Source organism: Macrobrachium nipponense, chromosome 23 (assembly GCF_015104395.2).
Source record: "Macrobrachium nipponense isolate FS-2020 chromosome 23, ASM1510439v2, whole genome shotgun sequence".
NCBI lineage: Eukaryota > Metazoa > Arthropoda > Malacostraca > Decapoda > Palaemonidae > Macrobrachium > Macrobrachium nipponense.
This window is the reverse complement of record NC_061090.1, coordinates 15172664-15194198: the sequence shown is the minus strand read 5'-3', so window position 1 is coordinate 15194198 and position 21535 is coordinate 15172664. Positions and strand designations below refer to the sequence as shown.

Below are 21535 nucleotides of genomic sequence, written 5' to 3'. Positions count from 1 at the left end.
ATAGAAAAGCCTTGTTCTTGGTCTAAATGTCCCAAAAGTCATATTCATATTTCTTATAGAAGAGAAAGAAAAGCTAAAGATATGCCTTTGACCCTTCAGTACATAGTGACCGTCCTCCTCATTTGTTAGCAAGTCTTTTATTTAACTAGCTTTGCTTCCGTAGATATTAATATCTATTTCATTTACATTCATTTTGAGGTAAGCTTTTGTTATAATATTTTCTTTACAACGCAGTTGTAATCTGGAGCTGGAAATTGGATTTTCATTTATTTCAGTGTGTGCTTTGAATGTTTCTGACATTGATATTAGACAGCCTCACCCACCTAACCTAATCTAGGGCACTGTAAATTAAAATCAGTAGGGTTGTCCCTGGCCCAAGTCCTTACCTGAATTGGGGCAGGGGGCTTTGCTCCTTGGGCTACCCGACAACCAATATAACCCAGGTAACCAGCTCCTTACTTGCCTATTGTGTATAATGTTACTTTAAAAATGTTCAATAAACCTACCTTAGTCACAAACAGAACTTGCAGAAGTATCATGGGGATATATTTGAATATCCATATGTTTTACTACATTAGGACGTTCCCTACCCAAAGCCAATCCCCTGTGGTCCCCCCAATTGTAGGATACAAGAGGATCCAGTTCCTTTAAAATGTTATTGTCATGATACAATAAAGTTTTATGCATACTTACCTGGCAGATATATACTTAGCTGATGGCACCCTTTAGGCGGAGGGTAAGAAGACAGCTAATCTACTGAAATAGACAGGAAACAACATATGTTGTAGGTAATAAAATTAAAAAACCTTGATTCCTACCTGTGTTAGCGAAAGACTTCATGGCTACTGCCTAGGAGCCCGTATCGCTTCAAGAGCCTCAGCGAGGTAGTGACCTCATGCTAAGAGTTCTTGATGGTCTGTTACCGGGGTCTTACCCACTTACGCTTCAGAACCTTAGGATCTTTGTCAAATATGGGGTCTATTCCCACTTACATGACAAAACACCTTGCCTATTGGCAGATCATAGAGCACGACACTAATCCCGATCACCTGATCCTCATTGGGGTTAGTACTACGATTGAAAGGAGTCATCCCCGAACATCCTTTCAAGCAACCCACAACTCAACAACAATCATTAAAACTAATTATTAAAATATTAAAAACAAATTTAAGGATCAGCGTCTGCTCCATTTCCCAGCATAGTATCCGCTGATACATAAGGTCCAAGAGCGAAACATTTATCGTATGTTATTCTAACATCCTTTAAATAGTGGGATGCAAATACTGAATTGCACCTCCAATAAGTTGCTGCTAAAATGTTTCTCATGGACATATTCTTCGTAAAAGAAAGGGAAGTTGCCACAGCCCGGACTTCGTGAGCTTTCACTCTCAGCAGCTTTAAAGAGTTCTCTTGGCAATTCCTATGAGCTTCGGTAATTACATTTCTGACAAAGAATGCCAGTGCGTTCTTTGACATCGGTCTCTTGGGGTTTCTTACCGAACACCACAGACCTTGTCGACATCCCTGAATGCTGTGTCTTCTTTTCTAAATAAAATTTTAAGGTCCTGACTGGGCAAAGGGACCGATCCAACTCTCTTCCTACCAGAGAAGAGAGTCCTTGACTTCGAAACTTCTAGGCCAAGGTTTAGAAGGGTTCTCATTCTTCGCTAGGAAAAAATCCTGGAAAGAAAATGAGCCGAGTCTTTTCTAAATCCACTCGAGAGTCCAAAGCATGCAATCACTGATCCTCTTAGCAGTTGCTAGAGCCAACAGGAATATGCATTTGCTAGTAAAATCTCTGAATGAGATTTTATCTATAGGTTCGAACCCTGTCGACATCAAGAAACTTTAGGACAACATCCAGGTTCCAACTCGGGGGAATCGATGATCTCAATTTCTTAGTCTCGAAAGACCTGATGAGATCATGAAGATCCTTATTATTCTCGAGATTCAGCCCTCTGTTTCTAAAAACAGCTGAGAGCATGCTCCTATATCCCTGATAGTTGATACGGCCAATTTTGGATTCTTCTCTTAAGAAGAGGAGAAAATCCGCGATTTCGGTTACAGAGGTATTGGAAGAGGACAGCTTCTTCGACCTACACCATCTACGGAAAACTTCCCACTTCGATTGTTAGACCCGCAGGGTAGAGGCTCTGCGGGCTCTAGCAATTGAAGTTGCCACTTTCTTTGAAAAGCCTCTCGCTCTGACCAGTCTTTCGATAGTCGAAAGGCAGTCAGGGAGAGACTTTGGATGTTTTTGTGGAACCTCTCGAAGTGGGGTTGTCTGAGCAGATCTGTCCTGTCTGGTAGAGATATGGGAAGTCCACCGTCCATTCCAGTACCTCTGTGAACCAGATTCGGGAAGGCCAAAAGGGAGCAATTAGTCATTCTCATTCCTTCCGATGCACAAATTTTCTACTACTTCCCCCAGCAATTTGAATGGGGGAAAGGCGTATGCATCTATTGCTGACCAATCCATGAGGAAGGCATCGATCGCTGTGGCTCTGGGATCTTCTTCTAGCGAGCAGAAGTTGTCTATTTTCCTGGAGAGGAACGTGGCAAACAGGTCGATCTGGGGTCTCCCCCAGAGTGACCATATTTGTCTGCAGACTTCTGAGTGGAGCATCCACTCTGTCGGGTAGAACCTGGTTCTTTCTGCTCAACCTGTCTGCCCTTAGGTTTTTTACTCCTTGGACAAACCTTGTACGCAGAATAATGCCCCGTTCCTCTGTCCAGGTTAATAGAGCTCTCGCTATTTCGTTCAGAGAGAAAGAGTGAGTGCCCCTTGATTCCGGATGTAAGCCAGAGCTGTGGTGTTGTCGGAATTGACTTGAACTACCGCCTCTCTGACTTCCGCTTCGAAGTATTCCAGGGCTAGATGAATTGCCAGGAGTTCCTTCGCATTGATGTGCAGAATAGTTTGTCTGGTCCAAACACCTGCTACTTCCTTTGGACCCAGTGTTGCTCCCCAACCTGTTTCCGAGGCATCGGAAAACAACACTCGGTGAGGGTTCCGAATCAAGAGGGACACCCCTTCGTTCCTTGTTAATGGGGTTAACCACCACTTTAGGTCTGATTTTATCCCTGTTGGATGGGAAAAAACGTCTGACAAGTCTCCTGTCTTTTGACTCCACATCCTCTTTAGATAAAATTGCAGAGGTCTGAGATTTAATCTTCCCAGGGAAATGAACTGCTCTAACGAGGAAAGGGTGCCCAGCAGACTGAGCCATTCCCTCGCCGAGGTCCGTTCTTTCCCTAAGAAGTTCGAGATCTTTTCTAAGCCTCGAGTAATTCTGTCTTGAGATGGAAACGCCCGAAAACCCCGAGAATCCATCTGTATCCCCAGATAGACTATGTTCTGTCTGGGGATCAATTGTGATTTCTCGAGGTTCACGAGCAGTCCCAGAGATTTTGTCAAGTTCAAAGTCTTCTCCAAGTCCTTCAAGCACTGAATTTCCGATTTTGCTCTTATTAGCCAATCGTCCAGATAAAGGATATATTTATCCCCTCTAGATGTAGCCATCTCGCAACGTTATTCACATTAGCCTCGTGAACACTTGAGGGGCCGTTGAAAGGCCGAAAGCATAGGGCTCTGAATTGGTATACTTTCCCCTGCATCATGAATCAGAGATATTTTCTCGATGATGGATGCAGGGGGACATGAAAGTATGCATCTTGTAGATCTAAGGAGACCATCCAATCTCCTGGAGAAGAAGAGCCGCAAGAACCGATTTTGATGTTTCCATAGAGAACTTTGTGTTCTCCACAAATCGGTTCAATGCGCTCACATCCAGGGACCGGTCTCCACCCTCCCGAGGATTTCGGAACCAGAAAAAAGACGGTTGTAGAATCCTCGGGAATGCGGTATCCCGAACCACTTCGATGGCCTCCTTTTGCAACATCTGTTCTACCAGTTGCAATAATGCTTCTTTCTTGGCAGGGTACCCTGTATTGGGCCGACAGTTCCCTCGGGTTCGTAGTCAAGGGAGGTCTGTCTCGAAAGGGGATCATATATCCCTTTGTTACCACGGAAAGGGACCAAATTTCTGCCTGTCCTCCAAGCCCATTCTTCGGAAAATTTCCGAAGTCTGGCTCCTACCGGTGCTTGAAGGACTGTTGTCTCATTTAGCTCTCTTGATAGGTCTGAAGGAAGGCCTACCTCTCTTCTGCACTCCTCTCTTCTTAAAAGAGGGTCTGGACCGAGGTACTTCCTCGAAAGGGCTGTTGAGGAGCCCGAGTCTCTCTCTTAATAGGACCCGAAGTCCTCGATTTCTTTGTAGATTGGGCCAAGAGATCTTGTGTGGCCTTTTCTGTCAAAGAATGAGAAATATCTTTTACAAGATTTTGAAGGAAACAATTTTGGTCCGACAGAGGAGCATACAGAAGAGATGACCTCTGAGTACGGAGTAACTGCTTTCGTCAGAAAAGAGCTAAATAAGACTCTCTTCTTCAGAATACCAGTTCCAAACAGAGAGGCCACCTCTCCTGATCCATCCTGAACCGCCTGTTCCATACAGGAAAGAACACTATGAAGGACTTCTGGACTAAGAGTTCCTCCTCTTGTGTCTTTTTGGGGGCCAACACCCCAAGGGACCAGTCTAAGAAGTTAAAAACTTCTAAGACATTAAACAATCCCTTGAGGAGATGGTCCATCTCAGAAGTCCCCCATGTGATCCTTGCTGATGACAAGGCTTGTCTCCTAGACGAATCTACCAGATTCGAAAAATATCTGCTTCGGCAGTGGACGGGAGAGCTAGACCCCGTGGTTTGCCCGTCTCGTACCAAATTCCCTTCTTCCCTGATAGTCTGGAAGGAGGGCAGGTAAAGACTGTCTTCCCCGCCTTCTCCTTGGATTCCAACCAATTTCCTACGAATCGGAGAGCCTTGTTCATGGAAATGGTTGGCTTCATTTTAATAAAAGATGATTGTTTCGGGACCTTCGTGCTTGTAAACAAGGACCTTGGAGAAGGAGGAGCAGTAGGGCTTAAAGAGTCCCCAAACTCTTGAAGTAAGAGGGCTGCCAGCGTCTTGTAATCTGACAAACCCGGAGCCGAGTGATCTTCAGAGTCCGAAATCTCTTCCAAATCCAATTCCGAAGAGGATTGTTTATTTCCAGTAGGAGACTGGCCTCTTGCAACATCCACACTCTCGCAAGAACGACGACCGCCTGTGCGATAACTTGCGTCCCTACGAGAGATAGGTTGATCCTGCAAAACGACCTTATCTTCTCCTGGCAAGAGCGATGGGGCCGCTTGTGCGACACTTTTCTCTCCTGTCAGACGAAGGATGTCCCTCTCCTATCACTTTCTCCGGAACCACCTATGTCCTGACAAGGAATACGGCCGCTTGTGCGACAACTAGAGTCCTTGTCAGGTAAAGGTTTATCCTTCCGAAAGCTAAACAAATCCTCTTGGCTTAATTGTCTTTTGGAAGAAGTCCGTCTCTTATTTGTCACTTGTGGCTCATTGCGCCGGGTTGGCGCTCGTGATTCCTTGCGCCAAGCTGGCGCTTCTGGCGCATTTCGGCAGGGTGGCGCTTCCGGCGCTTCTGGCGCATTTCGGCAGGGTGGCGCTTCTGGCGCATCTGGCGCTTCTGGCGCATTTCGCCAGGCTGGCTCTTCTGGCGCATCTGGCGCTTCTGGCTCTTCTGACTCGTATGGAGTCTCAAACTCATCTGGCGCATCTGGCGCATTGCGCCAGGTTGGCGTTTTTGGCGCATTCTTCATACTCCTCCGAGTATAAGCCGAAACTTCCGTTTCTTCTTTCTTTCCCTTCGTCTTCTTTATAGGAAGGAAAGAGTCCTTTCTCCTGGGAGTTTCCTTAGTAAAAACTCCTACTAAGGCCGAAAGTTGCTCCTGCACATTTAGGATAATTTTTGCAGCCGCACTCTCTTTTTCCTTCCCTGATTCAGGTGAGGGATGTCTAGAAGCGGAAGGAAACTCCGATTTCCGTTTAGGAACCAATCTCCTTTTTCCTCTTCTCACAAGGTGATAGATCGGAGAAAAGCTCAGGGCTTGAATCCAAAGTTGGAGCCTTCCAACTTCTCTTTAATGGGGGCGTGACAGTTCATCAGAACTCCATCCCCTTACATTCGGTGAAGAATCTGACGAAGAAAAACACTTCTTTAGGATGCTTTTTCGATAGCGATCCTTGGCAGTTCACGGGGTTCGTCACAGAATCTGCCGAGGGCGACGCCTGATTCGGTGGGGGGGATTCTCTTCTCCGTGTAACCTCCGTAAGGCTTTCGACATTCATTCTCCTCTGGGCCTGTGAGCTTGGAAGAGGTCTAGGCCTGGGAGCGAGACAGAGCCGATCAGACGCACCCTCCACTGCACTAGGACACTTAATTCACTATCACTGTGCTTACCTTTCAACGTCAGCATTTGACGTTCCATCCTTTGTAGCGCAGCTTTAAGAATCTGCAATTTGTTTCCGTTGCCCTGGCCGAATTTGGACAGTCCTTTAGTACTAGAGGAAGAAGATAGAGGTTTAGGGGTTTAGGTGTTAATTTTAATATAGGCTCGTTAGAGCGAGACCTACTTACGCTTCTGGAGGAAGCCTTCCTCCTAGCCCTATCCATATCTAATTTCCTTAAATATGAATTTAAATTCTTCCATTCTCCTCATTCATATTTACACATTCATCACAGGTGTTAGAAATTGAACATTCATTCCTTCTACACCCTTACAAACTGTGTGAGGGTCTACCGAAGCTTTCGGTAGCCTCACCATGCATCCCTCATTTACCCACAACTGTCCTTCTTTAACCGTAAAGCTAGAATCCGACATCATGAGAAATATCCCAACCAAGTCCAAAAAACAGTCCACGAAAGAGTATGCCAAACCAAAGATCCAATACGTCACCAAAAATAACCGGCTTAGAAGATCAATAGCAATGAAAAAATACGAAAATCAAATCAGGAGTAACAACAACAATGTTGCTGTCACGGCCGATAGAGAAAATCTGTCTTAGAAAACGGGAATGATTCCTATTCCCGCCACCAGCGGCAGGGCGGTAGATCACCTGACCTACCTGTAGAGTGTGCCGCGAAATTCGAATTTCTATCGGGGACGACGGAGTCTATAGCTAAGTATATATCTGACAGGTAAGTTGAATGCATAAAAACTACAAATTTGCTATCAAAACGAATATAAAGCAACATTCAAAACAATGAAAATATTCCACATAAAATTTTACAATACTACTGCCAAAGTAATCCAAGGAAAAAAAGAGCTGCACAATTGCACTAAAGGAGCTATGACTAGAACAGAAGCAAGTTTTTTAAAGATCTGCCTAAATACCAAAAGCCCACTTAAGCCTAATTATTGAAACTCACAACAAAAGAACCAATCAGGTTCTGTGTCCATGTTCTCACAGTTCCAGATGAAAATAGAAAATAAGGTTGAAAGTATGCTAGTCATCTCCACCCACAATGTACTTGAAGAAATAAATAAAGAACTTAGAAAAAGTCTGAGTACGTAATAACACTCAATGATAAATATTCCAGAAACAGTAAATTTGCAACAGATATGAAGTTTTTATTGTAAAACTAATACGTATTGTGATACCTACCTGAACACCTGAATAAGCCCTGGTCACTTACCAGCCTGAACCCTCATTTATTAAAAACTTACCAAATCTTTGGTTAAAAGAAACGATCAGTGTTGCCAATCTCCTGGCAAACACCCTCGTTACCTAGTTACTAGCCCACCGCTGGTAGCCCTGCCTCACGGGCCGTCCGGTCACACCTGCCCTCTTACATCAATCATAACTCAATAACTCCGTATGAGAGGGGAGGAGGGTGGGAATCATTCAGGTGTTCAGGTAGATATCACAATATTATTTTTACAATAAAAACTTCATATTGCAATACACCCCCTGACTGGCCCGTGAGGCAGGGCTACCAGCGGTGGGCTAGTAACTAGGTAACGAGGGTGTTTGCCAGGAGATTGGCAACACTGATCGTTTATTTACCAAAGATTTGGTAAATTTTTAATAAATGAGGGTTCGGACTGGTAAGTGACCAGGGCTTATTCAGGTGTTCAGGGGGTGTATTGCAATAGTAAGTTTTTCACATTAAGCATAGTAAGGAGGATTTGAAACAAGAATTAATATTGAAGTAAATAAACTACGTACCCAGAAACTTTCTCCTTGTGTTTTACAAGATTTTGACCTTTAACATTAGAGCAATCCAACTGTTTTTGCCTTCCCCTAGACCTATGCCTAGCTAGTTTTGAGTGCTTGTCATACCACTACCTATTTTGGTCTTGTCAATACCCCTTATAACTTCACTGCCAAGTCAGGCTGAAAAATGCTATCTAAGTAGACTCAAAAGTAATACTGCATAATGGTTGGACATTTAATTATGCCATCAACGTTCACTCAAGGGTAATACTGCAGAATAGTTGCACGCAATCTGCTCCACTATGCAGGAAGTTACGTTGGCAAAACTAAAGATTACTTCCGCAGCCCAGTTCCTGCCAGTTAGCAATGGTAATATTTACTGGGGGTCCAAATCCACTGCATTACTTAGTCAAGATCAGCGACACAGATTTACCAAATATTTATTACTTAAATATTTATTGAAGCAGATTGTGAAAAAAAACCCACACACACCCATAGGAATTGAAACTGAATTTATAAAATTTGTGGCCATTTGCCACGCGCCGGAGCCAAAGGCCATTCAGCGCAACACACCCATAGGGAATAATGAGGGAACTTAAACAAAAAATATCTTAGGGGATGATACGGACGTAGAGAATTTTGAGAAAAGTGTAAAGCCCTGCTTCTGTAAGCAGATAAAACTGCTCATTTTTCAGATTTACCAAAAGATGGCTGCTAAAGAACACGAGCCAATGCCAGGTCCCACCTGGTACCTAAGCGCTCACAGTTGGCACACTCTGCAAGCAGATAAACTGCTCATTTTTTAGCATAGCCAACATCACAATTTTTAAAAGTAAACTGTATTTTTCCTAACTATACAAAACTGAGGTCCTTTATGTTAGGAATTATGTACTTTCTAATGTAAAAGACTGGTAGGAACAAATCACAATTTTTAAAAGTAAACTATACTTTTCCTAACTATAGAAACCTGAGGTCCTTTACTTTAGAAAGTCATTCCTAATGTAAAGGACCGAGGGTTTGCATATCATGTAAAAACAATATAAGCTCCTTAACTATTTGCAGATCTGTCAAAAGAAAATGAAAATAGGTAGTAGGTAGGAAAGAAAAACTCACAAGGGAGCAGTTAACTTTACCACCTATATACAGTAGGATTAGTCTAGTAACCCTTTTTTCCTTTGTTTATGTTAATGTTTACCTATGACTCTTGTTGGTATTTAAGTATTTCTACCATCTTTTATGTTTTTATGAACATCGCCAAGGGCCTGATACTAAATAGTGCAGCGTCCACTCTGCATATAAGCAGATAGGGTAAATAATCACGGACGATCCACCATCATCACGCTGGCTCGGGTCTTATTCACTCGATATTTAATTGGTGAAACAAGAATACAATTCCAACTCTAAGCAAACCATTCAAAAGATTGAAGTTTCGTCAACATAATGTGATATATGAAAGCTCCTTACGAACTAAAATAAGCATGTGATGCTCTTCGTAAAATATGTTTTCAAGGCAGTTTTGAAATCCAATATGGCGGCTACCGTGTGGCTGTACAGGTTCTGATCAGTGACAACCATCTTTCCCAGCCTTCCCAGCACTCATTTGAACAATGTTAGCATACAGTATATGTAACGTTTATTGATCTTACTCAAGATTGCAGTTGTAATAAGCACAATAAAATTACATTTTGTTGCCTATATTACTGAAAGTATGAAACTTTTTATTCCCGGGGTCATGGTTTGAACTGAATTCATTTTTACCTTGTAATCGGTGGTTTTTATCCTTACTGCCATCACAACTGAAACTCCACAGTACTTATTTGATTGTTATTATACACATTTTGGTCTCAATTCACTCCACATTGCACTTGAAACAAGTTGCTGTTCCTGGTTCTTAAGCGTGCGCGCCACAAACACAGTTACGAGCAGCAGACGACGAAACTGCAAAGTTTTATTCCCTAAATTTACTTTACTCGTTATTTAGTTCAACTTTACTTTATTATTTAAAAATTTTAATTTAAATTCGAGTATATTATCCCTTTGTTTTTTTTAAACCAATTACCCCGAAAAATTACAGATATTTCTAAAGTACTAAATAGGTACAATTCAATGTTTCGAACATTTTCGTACATCTGGCTGCCGAAAACCATACAGGAACGACTATGGATAAGTGGATTAGGCCTATATATTTTTTTTTTGCTTTTTTGTTTTTGCTAGCACTTTTCATTGATTTCAGTCTAGGCTACCTATATTAGTATTTTGAATTTCTTTAATAACTGTATGCCAGAAAATAAATGTAATCTTTAATGTTTGCATGCTAAGAATGGCAAAATCATCGTTTTGCCACATTAGTGGAAGGAGGCTTCACCACATACGCCGATTCATTATTAGGGTAGAATATCACAGCAGGCCAAGCAGGCCACCTACAATCAACACCTAGCCACCCTCCGAAAAAAAGTACATTATAACGCGTCCTGACACCCGAGATGGGCATCAGTCGCGACTTGTTGTTGGTGAGAAACGGAGCTAAGACCTCTACTCTCCTTTCGAAGTAAGTATTTTCTCCAAAGTTAGAAATTAAGGCCAAATTTTAAATTTTAGATTTTTTTAAACAGAGGGTACTGAAAAAATGGCGCCCACGGCAGTAGAAATCTCACCAAAAACGCTTTAGAAATTTTTACTTACAACTAAAAATGTTTCGAAAATTGACGCCATCTCGATGTTTACGGAGTCGCTTGTGTCAACACTTTCCATTTCCTGTGATAAATCCGCACACCACTTGTACCCACAGACGCTGCAGCACTTTTATCACAACAATCGAAACACGATTTCTCACCAACAACAAGCCAGGAGTAAACAGCTAAGCTGTTTTGGTAGAAGATGACGAGAAGCGTGCTCTTAGCTAATTTTTAAATAGGTAGTAAAACATCAATATTTTACATATTTATGATGATTAATTTGAAAATATTCGTTATTGAAAAAAGTAACTCGACTCTGACTCAAATTCAAGTAATTATTTTTCTGAATTAGAACGTTCTTTTAAGTTCTGTATTATGACGTCACGACATCTTGACTTTCGTACCTATTGTAAATAATTGCTATACTCAACTGTCATTGCAGAACAGTTTACCAGTTATTCATGCAGATTGTTATCAGCTATACATGTAATTGTTATAATCGTAATGCGCATAACGTATATATCTTTATTATTTACTTTTTGGATATATGAAGATGTTTTACTGCTGGATTTATCGCCGTAGTGTGACGCAATCGTTTTCGGTCCATGGCCTCTGTCTGTTTTCGCACCATAAGAAAATTATGGGGCCGAATTTGCAATGACCAGAAAGTCGTTAAAAGAGGAAAGTTTAGCATTGAGGGGCATATGTTTTGGCTGAGAAAATACAAATTTATTCAATAGCTAGCTTGTAAAAAATACTTGGTTATAAAACTTGATTGACAACTAAGCAGCATGTCTACTATGGGTTTCAGAGACAGTGCAAGCACGTTTTTGGGCAATACCTATTTCTGTAACGAACACTCGTAACAGAACGAGATTTGCTATAGTGCATTACACCCAGTGCGTAATTTATAAGGGTATCGTGAATCACTAATCGTAAAGAATCAACGACACTGTCCTTGTACCAAGAGACAAAAACTCCATTATGCAGAAATGGATACGAACACGTGTATAAAGCTCCACCTACCCTAACCCCCCCCATCCCCCCATCCACCGCCATCCCTTTTCTTCTTCGTTTCGTTCTCCGCCTTCCTTTCTCTCTCTCTCTCTCTCTCTCTGTTGCCATTTGGTATTGTGTTGACCCTCCAAACTGGGTATAAGACTACACACAAAATGTTGAAATTGGTGAAATTAGGCTATGTATTGGAAGTTATATATACATAAATATTAAAAGCAATTTTATCATTATTGCATTACTAGTGACTAACTAGAATTCATGAAACAGTTTATCCAATAATGGAACGGCGTATGTGTGAGCCTCCACTAATGTTGGCAACGATGATTTTGCCATTCTTAGCATGCAAAACATTAAAGCATGCAAAACATTAAAGGTTACATTTATTTCTGGCATACGATTATTAAAGAATTCAAAAATACTAATAAAGACTGAAATCAACTGAAAAGTGCTAGCAAAAACAAAAAAGCCAAAAAAAAAAAAAAAAAACGTAGTCGTTCCTCTGCAACTTTTCGTATTCGTTCTCATGTTTTTCGGCAGCCAGATGTACGAAAAACGTTAGAAACATTTGATTTTATCTACTTTTAGAAATATCTGTAATTTTTCGGGGTAATTTGGTTGCAAAAAAGGGATAATATACATGAATTAAATCAAAATTTTTAAATAACAAAGTAAATTTAAACTAAATAACGAGTAAAGTAAACAGTTTAGGGAATAAAACTTTGCAGTTTCGTCGTCTGTCGTCGTCTTGCTGTTCGTAATTGTGTTTATGGCGCGCGCGCTTAGAAACCAGGAACAGCAACGGGTTTAAAGTGCAATGTGGAGTGAACCGAGACCACAAAATGTGTTATAATACAATCAAATAAGCACTGTGGAGTTCAGTTGTGATGGCAGTAAGGATAAAAAAACCGCCGATTACAAGGTAAGAATGAATTCAGTTCCAACCATAACCCCGGGAATAACAAGTTTCATACTTTCACTAATATAGGCAACAAAATGTTGTTTTATTGTGCTGATTACAACTGCAATCTTGAGTAAGATCAATAAACGTTACATACATACGCTAACATTGTTCAAATGAGTGCTGGGAAGGCTGGGGAAAGATGGTGGCCGTCACTGATGAGAACCGTCCATGCAAAAACGTAAGCCGCCATATTGGGATTTCAAAACTGCCTTGAAAACATATTTTACGAAGAGCTCACATGCTTATTTTAGTTCGTATGGGGCTTTCATATATCACAATATGTTTGACGAAACTTCAGTCTTTTAAATGGTATGCTTAGAGTTGCAATTGTATTCATGTTTCACCAATTAAATATCGAGTGAATAAGACCCGTCCACCGTGATGAGGGTTGGCCTGTCGTGATATTCTACCCTACCTATAAACTGTTTCCATGAATTCTAGTTGTCATAGTACCTAATGCAATAATGATAAAATTGCTTTAATATTTATGTAGGGTAGAACATCATGACAGGCCAACCCTCATCACGGTAGACGGGTCTTATTCACTCGATATTTAATTGGTGAAACATGAATACAATTGCAACTCTAAGCATACCATTTAAAAGACTGAAGTTTCGTCAACATATTGTGATATATGAAAGCCCCATACGAACTAAAATAAGCATGTGAGCTCTTCGTAAAATATGTTTTCAAGGCAGTTTTGAAATCCAATATGGCGGCTACGTTTTGCATGGACGGTTCTCATCAGTGACGGCCACCATCTTTCCCCAGCCTTCCCAGCACTCATTTGAACAATGTTAGCGTATGTAGTAACGTTTATTGATCTTACTCAAGATTGCAGTTGTAATCAGCACAATAAAACAACATTTTGTTGCCTATATTAGTGAAAGTATGAAAACTTGTTATTCCCGGGGTTATGGTTGGAACTGAATTCATTCTTACCTTGTAATCGGCAGTTTTTTATCCTTACTGCCATCACAACTGAAACTCCACAGTGCTTATTTGATTGTTATTATACCCATTTTGGTCTCAGTTCACTCCACATTGCACTTTAAACCCGTTGCTGTTCCTGGTTTCTAAGCACGCGCGCCATAACACAATTTCGAACAGCAGACGACGACAGACGATGAAACTGCAAAGTTTTATTCCCTAAACTGTTTACTTTACTCGTTATTTAGTTTAAATTTACTTATTTAAAAAAAAAATTTTGATTTAATTCATGTATATATCCCTTTTTTTGCAACCAAATTACCCAGAAAAATTACAGATATTTCTAAAGTAGATAAAATCAAATGTTTCTAACGTTTTTCGTACATCTGGCTGCCGAAAACCATAGAGGAACGAATACGGAAAAGTGCAGAGGAACGACTACGTTTTTTTTTTTTTGCTTTTTTGTTTTTTGTTTTGCTAGCACTTTTTCATTGATTTCAGTCCTTTATTAGTATTTTGAATTTCTTTAATATCGTATGCCAGAAATAAATGTAACCTTAATGTTTGCATGCTTTAATGTTTGCATGCTAAGAATGGCAAAATCATCGTTGCCACATTAGTGGAGGCTTCACACATACGCCGTTCCATTATTATAAACTGTTTCCATGAATTCTAGTTGTCATAGTAATGCAATAATGATAAAATTGCTTTAATATTTATGTATATATACTTCCAATACATAGCCTACTTTCACCAATTTCAACGTTTTGTGTGTAGTCTTATACCCAGTTTGGAGGGTCAACACATACCGAATAGCAACAGAGAGAGAGAGAGAGAGAGAAAGGAAGGCGGAGGAACGAAGAAGAAAAGGGATGGCGGTGGAGGGGGTGGGGGTGGGGAGAGGGTAGGTGGAGCTTTATACACTGTTCGTATCCATTTCTGCATAATGGAGTTTTTGTCTCTTGGTACAAAGACAAGTGTTGTTATTCTTTACGATTAGTGATTCACGATACCCTTATACTTACGGCACTGGGTGTAATGCACTATAGCAAAATCTCGTTCTGTTACGAGTGTTCGTTACAGAAATAGGTATTGCCCCCAAAAACGTGCTTGCACTGTCTCTGAAACCCATAGTAGACATGCTGCTTAGTTTATCAATCAAGTTTTTATAACCAAGTATTTTTTACAAGCTAGCTATTGAATAAATTTGTATATTTTTCTCAGTCAAAACATATGCCCCTCAATGCTAACTTTCTTCTTTTAACGACTTTCTGGTCATTGCAAATTCGGTCCCATAATTTCTTATGGTGCGAAAACAGACAGAGGCCCATGGACCGAAAACGATTGCGTCACACTACGGCGATAATCCAGCAGTAAAACATCTTCATATATCCAAAAAGTAAATAATAAAGATATATATGCGCATTACGATTATAACAATTACATGTATAGCTGATAACAATCTGCATGAATAACTGGTAAACTGTTCTGCAATGACAGTTGAGTATAGCAATTATTTACAATATGGTACGAAAGTCAAGATGTCGTGACGTCATAATACAGAACTTAAAAGAACGTTCTAATTCAGAAAAATAATTACTTAAAATTTAGTCAGAGTCGAGTTACTTTTTCAATAACGAATATTTTCAAATTAATCATCATAAATATGTAAAATATTGATGTTTTACTACTTATTTAAAAATTAGCTAAGAGCACGCTTCTCGTCATCTTCTACCAAAACAGCTGTTTACTCCTGGCTTGTTGTTGGTGAGAAATCGTGTTTCGATTGTTGTGATAAAAGTGCTCCAGCGTCTGGGTATACAAGTGGTGTGCGGATTTATCACAGGAAATGGAAAGTTTGTTGACACAAGCGACTCCGTAAACATCGAGATGGCGTCAATCTTCGAAACATTTTTAGTTGTAAGTAAAAATTTCTAAAGTGTTTTGGTGAGATTTCCACTGCCGTGGGCGCCATTTTCAGTACCCTCTGTTTAAATCTTAAAATTTGGCCTTAATTTCTAACTTTGGAGAAAATACTTACTTCGAAAGGAGAGTAGAGGTCTTTAGCTCCGTTTCTCACCAACAACAAGTCGCGACTGATGCCCATCTCGGGTGTCAGGACGCTTATAATGTACTTTTTCGGAGGTGGCTAGGTGTTGATTGTAGGTGGCCTGCTGTGATGTTTTACCCTATATAGCCTATACTTCCAATACATAGGTAGGTAGCCTAATTTCACCAATTTCAACGTTTTGTGTGTAGTCTTATACCCAGTTTGGAGGGTCAACACATACCGAATGGCAACAGAGAGAGAGAGAGAGAGAGAGAGAGAGGAAAAGAAGGCGAAGGAACAAAGAAAAGGGGTGGCGGTGGAAGGGGGGAGAGGGTAGGTGAAGCTTTTTACGCGTTGGTAGGTATCCATTTCTAGGTAGATAGGGGGAAACATCAGTACAGGCCAACCCTCATCACGGTGGACGGGTCTTATTCACTCGATATTTAATTGGTGAAACATGAATACAATTGCAACTCTAAGCATACCATTTAAAAGACTGAAGTTTCGTCAACATATTGTGATATATGAAAGCCCCATACGAACTAAAATAAGCATGTGAGCTCTTCGTAAAATATGTTTTCAAGGCAGTTTTGAAATCCAATATGGCGGCTACGTTTTTCATGGACGGTTCTCATCAGTGACGGCCACCATCTTTCCCCAGCCTTCCCAGCACTCATTTGAACAATGTTAGCGTATGTATGTAACGTTTATTGATCTTACTCAAGATTGCAGTTGTAATCAGCACAATAAAACAACATTTTGTTGCCTATATTAGTGAAAGTATTGAAACTTGTTATTCCCGGTTATGGTGGAACTGAATTCATTCTTACCTTGTAATCGGCGTTTTTATCCTTACTGCCACCACAACTGAAACTCCACAGCTTATTTGATTGTTATTATACACATTTTGGTCTCAGTTCACTCCACATTGCACTTTAAAACCCGTTGCTGTTCCTGGTTTCTAAGCGCGCGCGCCATAAACACAATTACAAACAGCAGACGACGACAGACGACGACAGACGACGAAACTGCAAAGTTTTATTTCCCTAAACTGTTTACTTTACTCGTTATTTAGTTTAAATTTACATTGTTATTTAAAAATTTTGATTTAATTCATGTATATTATCCCTTTTTTGCAACCAAAATTACCCCGAAAAATTACAGATATTTCTAACGTAGATAAAATCAAATGTTTCTAACGTTTTACGTACATCTGGCTGCCGAAAACCATAGAGGAACGAATACGGAAAAGTGCATAGAGGAACGACTACGTTTTTTTTTTTTTTTGCTTTTTTTTTTTTTTTTTTTTGTTTGTTTTTTGCTAGCACTTTTCATTGATTTCAGTCTTTATTAGTATTTTGAATTTCTTAAATAATCGTATGCCAGAAATAAATGTAACCTTTAATGTTTGCATGCTAAGAATGGCAAAAATCATCGTTGCCACATTAGTGGAGGCTTCACACATACGCCGTTCCATTATCCTGTTAAGCGTCCGCCCCTGATGAGCTCGCTGCTAACGTACCGTCACGCTTTTTTTGTAATCAGGGATCATAGCACTGATGATAGTTTTTCAAAGTTAATATTGATTTTTATGCTTGTTATTCATACTGTAATTAACTGTTGGAAATTCTCTCTCTCTCTCTCTCTCTCTCTCTCATACTCACTCTCTCTCTCTCCTCTCTCTCTCTCTCTCGGAGTCTCCAGTCACTCGGCAAAGAAAAGTCATCTTCACTCCCGCAATTGAAAGAAAAGTTTGTATCATCACTGGAGGATTCAGAAATAGAGCTCTCATCATCAAATAGGTTATCAATATCACACTCCTCATCTAGTATTTGATTGACTCACCTAAAGAAATATGCCTCCTCTTTGGGACATTCATTGTGAAAGACGCGAAATCCAATTTTGTCTCGATAAACGCCCGAAGCGCATTGAAAGAAAACCAACAGGGACAGGCAGTTTTTCTAGCATAAGCGACCACCAGGAAAGAGTTGCCAGGCTGGAAATAAGTTTCCCATGTGCTGAGAGTGTTACCAAATGATGTTCCTACACTTTCTATGCGAGTAAACGTATTATTACGGGGCTGACGACTTGACAAGCACAGTTAAAGTCTTGAACGTAATATCCCGTTGAAGGCGCTACCGAGTAGATCGCGGTAAACGTATTATTACGTGGGTGACGCTTAACAGGTTATAAACTGTTTCCATGAATTCTAGTTGTCATAGTAATGCAATAATGATAAAATTGCTTTGATATTTATGTATATATATACTTCCAATACATAGCCTAATTTCAACAATTTCAACGTTTTGTGTGTAGTCTTATACCCAGTTTGGAGGGTCAACACATACCGAATGGCAACAGAGAGAGAGAGAGAGAGAGAGAGAGAGAGAAAGGAAGGCGGAGGAACGAAGAAGAAGAAAAGGGAGGGGGGGTGGGGGGGGGGGGGGGTTGGGGAGAGGGTAGGTGGAGCTTTATACGCGTGTTCGTATCCATTTCTGCATAATGGAGTTTTTGTCTCTTGGTACAAGGACAAGTGTCGTTATTCTTTACGATTAGTGATTCACGATACCCTTATAAATTACGGCACTGGGTGTAATGCACTATAGCAAATCTCGTTCTGTTAAGAGTGTTCGTTACAGAAAATAGGTATTGCCCAAAAACCTGCTTGCACTGTCTCTGAAACCCATAGTAGACATGCTGCTTAGTTGTCAATCAAGTTTTTATAACCAAGTATTTTTACAAAGCTAGCTATTGAATAAATATTTATTTTTCTCAGTCAAAACATATGCCCCTCAATGCTAACTTTCCTCTTTTAACGACTTTCTGGTCATTGCAAATTCGGACCCCATATTTCTTATGGTGCGAAAACAGACAAGAGGCCCATGGACCGAAACGATTGCGTCACACTACGGCGATAATCCAGCAGTAAAAACATCTTCATATATCCAAAAAGTAAATAATAAAGATATATATGCGCATTACGATTATAACAATTACATGTATAGCTGATAACAATCTGCATGAATAACTGGTAAACTGTTCTGCAATGACAGTTGAGTTATAGCAATTATTTACAATAGGTACGAAAGTCAAGATGTCGTGACGTCATAATACAGAACTTGAAAGAACGTTTTAATTCAGAAAAATAATTACTTAAATTTGAGTCAGAGTCGAGTTACTTTTCAATAACGAATATTTTCAAATTAATCATCATATAAATATGTAAAATATTGATGTTTTACTACACTTTATTTTAAAAATTAGCCAAGAGCAACGCTTCTCGTCATCTTCTACCCCAACAGCTGTTTACGCCTGGCTTGTTGTTGATGAGAAATCGTGTTTCGATTGTTGTGATAAAAGTGCTCCAGCGTCTGTGGTACAAAAGTGGTGTGCGGATTTATCACAGGAAATGGTAGTTTATTGACACAAGCTACTCCGTAAACATCGAGATGGCGTCAATCATCTTCGAAACATTTTTAGTTGTAAGTAAAAATTTCTAAAGCGTTTTGGTGAGATTTCCACTGCCGTGGGCGCCATTTTCAGTACCCTCTGTTTAAATCTGTTTAAATCTTAAAATTTGGCCTTAATTTTCTAACTTTGGGGTAAAATACTTACTTCGAAAGGAGAGTAGAGGTCTTTAGCTCCGTTTCTCACCAACAACAAGTCGCGACTGATGCCCATACTCGGGTGTCAGGACGCGTATAATGTACTTTTTTCGAGGGTGGCTGCACTGATGGTAGCTGGCCTGCGTGCTGCCTTTGATGTTTTACCCTAATGGAGTTTTTGTCTCTCGGTACAAGGACAAGTGTCGTTATTCTTTACGATTGGTGATTCACGATACCCTTATAAATTACGGCACTGGGTGTAATGCACTTTAGCAAAATCTTGTTCTGATGTCAGGACGCGTTATAATGTACTTTTTTTGGGATTGTTCACGTTGATCGTACATGGTCAACCCTGTACCATGCGTTTTTTTACCCTAGTAGTACGCTTAGGTACCCGTAATGCTAAACTGCGATGGAAATGAAAGTGACAAAGTTTATTTCCTGGTTTCGGCTTACAGCTAGGTAGGCTAAACTGAGGAACTCTCAAACCTTTCGCTTCGCATCCTTTTTCTGCTTGGACGTCGGATCCATAGCAGAGACAAGGAGCTTCACAGTGAAGTATGAAGCTGCTGTTGCAAATGCCAGTCGAACCAGTAAGGACAACACCTCTCCCCTCGTCAGCTCTCCTCCCTCCATCTTGCGACTGTAGTTCGACAAAATCAATCGGAACACCATTAACACATTCCAGTGATCGGATTCGTAGCAAAAGGAGTTTAGGTTTCCTGAAGAGCTTAAGAAGATCGTCTGCAGTAGTCGTTCGATGATGAAATGCTCGCGACGACAAGCAATCGACCAGGTCGCTTCAGCTTTTAATGCGGCAGTTTTACCATCTCCTTTATATAATAGGTAGCACTGCGGAGCTTGCTGTCCCAGAGTCCGCTGAGATTTTTGATAGCTTAACATCTTGGTACCAAAACATTGCATTTAGGTACGTGTTTAACATTATTAGTGTACCCTAACACATGATGCGTATGTCTTATGAGTGATGGAAAGGATGAATAAAATCATGGAATTCAACAATAGAAAAAATAAAGAGCATCAACATAACATCAAGATGACGTCAATAGCATATAAAAACTGCAATTAATTGAAATTAAGGTAACCAAAAGTCATTGCCAATAATTATTCATTTATTGGAAACAATAGTCATTTAGAAGAGCTCTAATATTTATTTTTGAAAGGTACCATAGAACTTTTTTTATATTATGTTTCTTAAATATGATGTTATTTTCTTTGTTAGACCTCACAACTTTACGTACTTCAATAGTTAACGGCATTTTAAATCTTATAACAATCATTTACTTTCCTTTTATTTTTTTAATTGAGTTGATTTTCCCCTAAAAGCTTAGTTTTCCAATCAGTAAAATGACCGTATGAACTTTTTCTTTTAATAAAAATTCACAATGCAAGTATTACATATATATATATATATATATATATATATATATATATATATATATATGTGTGTGTGTGTGTGTGTGTGTGTGTGTGTGTGTGTGTGTGTGTGTGTGTGTGTGTGTGTGTGTGTGTGTGTGTCACGGTCATAACTAACTAATTTCACTAAACAAAATATCCATTCAAATTTCCTTCGGAATTATCTGCAGCACACTTCCCTGATATCAAGACTGTCATAATTATGTGCTTGTGATCTCAGTCGGTTATCACTTCACGCCACAAATCCAAAACGGGGTCCATAAGAGAAGGTACAACATTTCTTTTTCATAAAAGCAGATCAAAATCATTCCAGACTTACACACGGAGGAGCGGCAGAGAAGAAAGTCCTTTAACAAAATCCTTGGGTAACACAGTACAAAAATGTACAAGTGGTTTCCCGTAAGTAGTTCAGACCTATGTCACAACAGGAGGTGTCAATTAATTTTTCAATAACTACTGAGTGTAATAATTTCTACCATTATTATCAAAGACGAGATACCTACCAGTTATGTTAGGGACTGTAGGTTCCAAAACTACATGCAGTAAGTTTTGCTTATCTTCATTCATCATCGAGCAAACTTCAGCTGGCAGGTCAGTACTACAATTAACTTTTCAAACAGACACCCGTTAACTATTCACAAAACTCTCATCGCAACAACAGCAAACCTGCAAAAGACAGAATTAGTGGAAAACGATGAAAGGCAAAAAACATGCATGTAAACAATAAATAAAAAAATTTT

At 39.9% G+C, this 21535-nt stretch overlaps 1 protein-coding gene across 1 annotated transcript in view; it reads right to left on the bottom strand.

The window, feature by feature from the left end:
• The window catches only part of LOC135198881 (outer mitochondrial transmembrane helix translocase-like), a 93449-nt gene extending 73297 nt beyond the window's left edge, over nt 1-20152 (bottom strand). Inside the window, exon 1 of the mRNA XM_064226843.1 lies at nt 19851-20152. Coding sequence (XP_064082913.1) covers nt 19851-20036 — 186 coding nt within the window. The 5' untranslated portion in view covers nt 20037-20152. The remainder of the gene's footprint in view (nt 1-19850) is intronic.
• Between the last annotated feature and the right edge of the window lie 1383 nt (nt 20153-21535).